Below are 5,863 nucleotides of genomic sequence, written 5' to 3' on the forward strand. Positions count from 1 at the left end.
CCCACCCACCCCAACATCAGGCAGGAGAAACAAACACATTTACACAGTAATACGACCGAATGCTGTGACTCCCAGCAAATAAAGCATCTTTTTTCTTCAAGGAAGGACAAATAAATCACAACTGTTTTTTTTAAAAGATTAGGCAAGAATAACCCCAAACAGCACACAAAGAGCAAACAGGGTTTAGGAGAAACAAAATGCACAATTACAGAGAGACTAGGCCTACGTTTTTTTATTTTTAATACTTTAGACAATTCCAAATTCTGTTCCAGTTACGTTTTTTTTTTAAAGTGACTGAAAGATTTAAAGGAATAATGAATGAATATTCTGTGCATTTCAGTGCAATTCCAAACCTGTGTAACGTTCTATTTATAGTAGAATGGCCATGATATTCTTTCCAGTTGGATGAATTCTTAAGTGAATTCTTGGTCCTAAAAATATAGGTTGGACATGATATTTTCTGTGGAATAAAGACAGTCTTACAATGCAGGTTTGGAAAGACACGAGGGTGAGTAAATTACAATTTTCATTTTGGAGTGAGCTATTACTAGTAAAACTCTTCATTTTAATAGTCAAACACAATCAAAAATAGGTGCTTTTCTAATTCTTTATGTCAGAGCACTGACTTTTTCAGAATTTTTAATTCAAGAATTGTGGAAAGGGAAAAGCAAAACAACACTCCAAGCACATCCTAAAACTTTGAAGATGCGTTTGACTGGATAAGGGTGCAATACTTGCAAGACAAGGCTTCATGAATTTGCAAGGCATCGCTAAGAACAGCCTGAGCACAATAAAGTTGATAGTTCCAACCACACTAGGCATCTGAATGCCGGGAGAACAAGGAGTAAAAATATACACAATCATTAAATCATTTCCTCAGCTGTCATATTTATACACGTTTGTGCTCAATGTGCCTTTATAAAATAACTTCTCTTTAAGCAAAAAAAAACAACAACATCAAAATCAAAGCACAGGAGACAGCAGTCAATATCCAAAAAAAGCACTGATCTAACAAGAGCAACATTTTTCCATGCCACAAGCTTCAGATGTCATCTCACGTACACACTTTTTTCATTCTTTACTTTAATAAACACACGAGAAGACATTTTCTGAACAGTCCTCACCAGTGCTGACAGGTTCACCAAGCAAAAGTGCCGGGTTGGGGAAAACAAGAAAGAAACAAGACAGCATTGTACAAATCCATGCAGAAAGCACTTCCATTCTCCACTATGTTTAGGTTATGTTTAGTCTATGACTATGTTTAGTCGTGTGAACATGCTCAGAGGATCATTATGGAAGATATATTTAACCTTTACTCGACCATGTGGGTGAAATATTATACCGGATCATCTCTGATTCTCACTAAAGGCCGCTTTGAGCTTTTAGTAAAAGACTGACTAAGAGAGATCTACTCGACAATGGGAAGCAGAACAGCTGAAAAGACAGATCAAACATGAAATCCAGTTGAACAAACTATAGAGGTAAAAAAAAAAAAGAATTTACAAAATGCAAAACTAACAAAAATTCAGCAGTGTTGATATTTAGGTATTACAGTACCAAGACAAATGCACTGGGAATATCATCTATTTTATAACATTATCCTTTACCCGGTTTTTTGAATTCTCTCTCTCTTTCTCTCTCTCATACGCACGCACACACAAACACACACCCCTACTTCTAAGGGAGAACGGAATCCTCACTGGCCACGCCCCTCAAACTTCATCAGCCAATCACCACCCTTGCCTAGCTTGCTTGACAGCTCCACTGCAGTGCTGATGTCATGGGCAGGTTCAAGAGACCGTCTTTAGTCTGTAGAGCTTCAGTGTGGTTCTTTCATACATCCATCCTTTCCACAACTGCATTCAGTCTGGAGTTCTTCACGTCTCCTTCCCTCGGTCTCTACAGAGATGTGGAAGGAAGCTTTTTCACCCGTCTCTGCGCCAGAAATGAGGACTCGATGGGCTTCAGCTCAGGGGGTGGTTGGGAACTCTTTAGTGCTGAGTATGTGGCGGCCATCGCCCCCTGTAAAAAGAGAGTTGGTGAAGTACCAGACCACCATTTACGTTCTATGTAATAAATGTAAGAGCCTCATGGCTGTGATACCTTGACAAGCTTGGCATCTTGATGTTGTAGCTGGCTGTTGGGAAGTTTGTCTCTTTGAATGATCCATGGATGCTTCAGGACCTGCTTGGCTGTGAGTCGCTGGTGAGGATCCACGTGAAGCATCTTAGAGACCAGATCCTGCGTGGAAAATCATGTGTGTGAGAAAATAAAAGCCGCGTTAGAGCGGTTAGAATGGCTGTGGATGGGGGTGGGGTCATGGCCTACTTTGGCAGCATCAGACACAGCGTCCCAGTTGCCTCCTGTCAGAGTAAAGCGCCCGCTCCCTATCCGACTCAGAATCTCTTCTGGAGTATCTTCTGGTCCGTTAGCAAATGGTGTAAAACTGGGACAAATAAAAATGAAAGGAAAAAAGAATGTGAGCGTGCTTTCGAATTTTATGTGTACTATATTTATTAATAATTACAGTGAATTTGTGTGCATTCTTACCCAGCAAGCATAGTGTATAGTAATACTCCAAGACTCCAAATGTCACAGCCCTCATCATAGCCCTGTCTTTTCAGTACCTGCAACACAAAACGATAACTTTCAGCACAGTTATTGAGAAAAATATAAAGATAGTACTGATCGTCCTTTGCTACAAATAAGTCCACAGAATTCCTCAGTTTGTTGTGAGAAAAAACACTCACCTCGGGTGCTACAAAGTTGGCAGTATAGCAGGGTGTCATGAGGAGACCATTGTCTGCCCGGAGCTGCTTGGCAAAACCGAAATCACAGATGCGCAGAGATTCTGGATTTCCAGACTCATCAACATATAGAATATTACTTGGCTTCAGGTCCCTGTGCACAACTTGTAGAAAAAACAACACACACACAAGGAATTTTAAAATCATATACATTTTCACAGATGGCTACAATTTTACCTGCCATCTTTAGGTACAAAAGTATCAATATGTGCCAGCTTGTAACATTAATAGTGCAGTATTTATGAAAAAGACATTCAATTTCAAGCTGAGTGTTAAAATTTCCCCCATAATAGGCAGATGTACCACCCGAAAAATACATTTTGTTAACCCATTTCAACCAGTTTTAATAATACTTTTAATTATTTTATAGTTTATATGGCACTAATTCTTTTGGGAATGCGTTTAATTCAAAGATCTATAATTCTATCAAATACTGTGATAATATACATGTAGTGTTACAATTGCCCTCAATCCCTCTTTACTACTATACTGGAGTAAGATTTCAGTGAAGAGTGGTTTAATGGAATTGATTTGAGCCCATTTTTTCATTTTTCAAGCTCTGCTATAATGTGATATAAAAGGCTACAGGATGACATTAGGCCTAGAAAGCATATCTATTGTGGTTCTTCTGGGAAAGATGTCAACATAAAAACTATTTAATCACATAAACTGTTGCAAACAATGGAGAAGGAACAAAGGGAGTAGACCAGAAGTGGGCCTAGGGAGGAGCCCTGGGGAACACCATTAAAGAGGAGGGGGAAAGAAAGGCCTGGGAATCGTAAGAACGTATTTAGTGACAGCGGCAGGCTTTTATCTACAAGTAATTATGTTTGTCCATGCATGTTTTCTCACCCCTTGACAGTGCAAGTATTCCACAGTCTTTGTGATAGTGTGCAGCACAGCACTAGCCTCCCTTTCTGAGAAAAACTTCTGCTTGAGGATTCTATCCAGCAGTTCGCCTCCTCGCATCAGCTCAGTGACCAGGTACACCTGCTTCCCATTATCGTACACCTGCACCACAGGTTTTTTTGTTAATTAAATATGGCATTTTTAGCTCTCTGTATTGTGTGCGTATATTAAATTTCAAAAATGCAGTTGATATTTTAATTGCGAAACGATATGCTGTTACATCTTTGAGAGTGATGATGTTGGGGTGCTGGCCGTATCTCAGCAGGATCTCAATCTCTTCTGATGGGTCGGTGCTTGTTTTATCAATCACCTATCAGAATAATACGTTAAATAAAGCACAGTATTAGTCACCCGAAGACCACATTACTCTTTTAGTAAACATAGTCTANAAAAAAAAAAAAATCTAAAACACAGATTTTAAGATGTCAGTAAAAAAATTGAGAGGTTAACAGTGTGAGGGTCGGACCTTTACTGCATACTCTGTGTTGGTTGCTTTGTGTATGCAGCGCTTGCAGACAGAGAAAGAGCCCATGCCGATGTCCTCCTTCAGTATGTAACCGTCACTGAACAAGATGTTCTTACCATGAAGCTGCTGCTTGGAGACAGATACACAAGAGAGGGAGTATTAGAACAGCCACACACACATGCACCAATATTTACATTTAATAAAATTAATGAACACTGTACACACTGATTACATTCTTTTACACAAGGCACAAACATCACATTACTACAGTTTGAACTCAACACGGTGCATGCTGGATAGCGCAGGATGCTCTCAATAACAGCAGATTTTTTATTTTTTAACTAAATCGCATCCTTCATTAACATTTAACCACTGTATCATCTTCATCTCCATTAAAGTGCATTACACTCACTCTTACGTAAATCAAAGTGAAAAGGTAGAAATACTGCTACCTAGTGGTCAGCCATTTCAAGCTCACATAGTTTAATCATCCTATGATTTATGATTATGTTTATGGGTTCAAAACAGGTTAGAGTCTAACCTCAAGTAATTTAATGGTTTCATAAGTGAACACCCTTTAAACAGTCCTTGCAGGTGTTAAGGTCAGATATCCTTATTACTTTCATCATTGCATAAAAATGAATTTATTCATTTTAAACAGCCACGACAAGAAAAAAAAATTTACACTGTAGCAAAAAAACTAAATTAAATTCTGTGTTAATTAATGCCATTCCACTGGTTAACTGAAGTTTAAACTGAGCTCCGTAATACTGTTGTAAACGATCATAAAAGCTGACAAGGAATGTCGTAACTAAATACAAAGTTATTTTCAGATGTCTTTTGACATATAATATAGATCATTAACCTGTACCACAGGGTGTGGAGGGGGCTGAGAGGGCTCTTCTTTGCCCTCCTCCTCTAGCATCGCCGTGGCAACAAAGCTGAAGCCCCGGAAAAGCTGATGAGCCCCTGCACTGGGGGGAACGCCTGGGGAATCTGAGAAAGGCCAAGAAGCAGNNNAAAAAAAAAACTCGGGCTCAAGCTCAAGATGAAACTACAGCCATGAAGAGACCACAGAGACTATGAAAGAGAGAGTTCACCCAGAAATTTATATTGTGATAATTATGTCATTCAATTCTATTTTTTTCTCTTTTGTGTGACATAGAAAGCTGAATTTTCACACTGCTCTTTTCCATGAAATAAACTTGAATGGAGGCCATCATTATATGTAACAAAAATTTTGCAAGCGAGTAGTTCAAATTAGGTCTGCCCTTCAATCAAAGTTTCATAATACTTGATATTTAACTTCTGGCGCTGTAATTGTATTTTTTTTTATCCTGTTTGGAGAGCTTTCTGATAACATTCTATTAAAAAACTCCTTTTGTTTTTAACTGAACAAAAAGGCCATCGTTTAGGTTTCAAAACAATGTGAGCATGGGTAAATAACAGAATTTCCATTTTTAGGTGAACCATCTCTTTAAATTCTCCAGTAGTTTGTTTTGCATGTCAACTATTCTTGCCATTGTCCACAAGAACTAATGAGACTAGTCACAGATCTTAGAAACGATTCCTAACCTTTAGGGGTACGAGAAGTGAATTCTGAGTCAAAGTAAAAGGTGTCGTCAGGTCTGGCCACAGCTGGCTTAAATGGAGGTTTTATTTCTCGTCTAAAAAGTTTCTG

General features: G+C 38.7%; 1 protein-coding gene across 1 annotated transcript in view; it reads right to left on the reverse strand.

Annotated features, from left to right (window-relative positions):
- Positions 1 to 217: 217 nt before the first annotated feature.
- Positions 218 to 5,863, reverse strand: part of LOC122345427 (ribosomal protein S6 kinase alpha-1-like) — a 12,852-nt gene continuing 7,206 nt past the window's right edge. The window contains exons 11-20 of the mRNA XM_043239546.1: positions 5,758 to 5,860; positions 5,048 to 5,178; positions 4,183 to 4,308; positions 3,937 to 4,026; positions 3,660 to 3,818; positions 2,751 to 2,912; positions 2,551 to 2,627; positions 2,329 to 2,446; positions 2,104 to 2,241; positions 218 to 2,022 (exon numbers count right to left, since the gene is read on the reverse strand). Coding sequence (XP_043095481.1) covers positions 1,900 to 2,022; positions 2,104 to 2,241; positions 2,329 to 2,446; positions 2,551 to 2,627; positions 2,751 to 2,912; positions 3,660 to 3,818; positions 3,937 to 4,026; positions 4,183 to 4,308; positions 5,048 to 5,178; positions 5,758 to 5,860 — 1,227 coding nt within the window. The 3' untranslated portion in view covers positions 218 to 1,899. The remainder of the gene's footprint in view (positions 2,023 to 2,103; positions 2,242 to 2,328; positions 2,447 to 2,550; positions 2,628 to 2,750; positions 2,913 to 3,659; positions 3,819 to 3,936; positions 4,027 to 4,182; positions 4,309 to 5,047; positions 5,179 to 5,757; positions 5,861 to 5,863) is intronic.

The sequence above is a fragment of the Puntigrus tetrazona genome, chromosome 5 (genome assembly GCF_018831695.1).
Source record: "Puntigrus tetrazona isolate hp1 chromosome 5, ASM1883169v1, whole genome shotgun sequence".
NCBI classification, from domain to species: domain Eukaryota; kingdom Metazoa; phylum Chordata; class Actinopteri; order Cypriniformes; family Cyprinidae; genus Puntigrus; species Puntigrus tetrazona.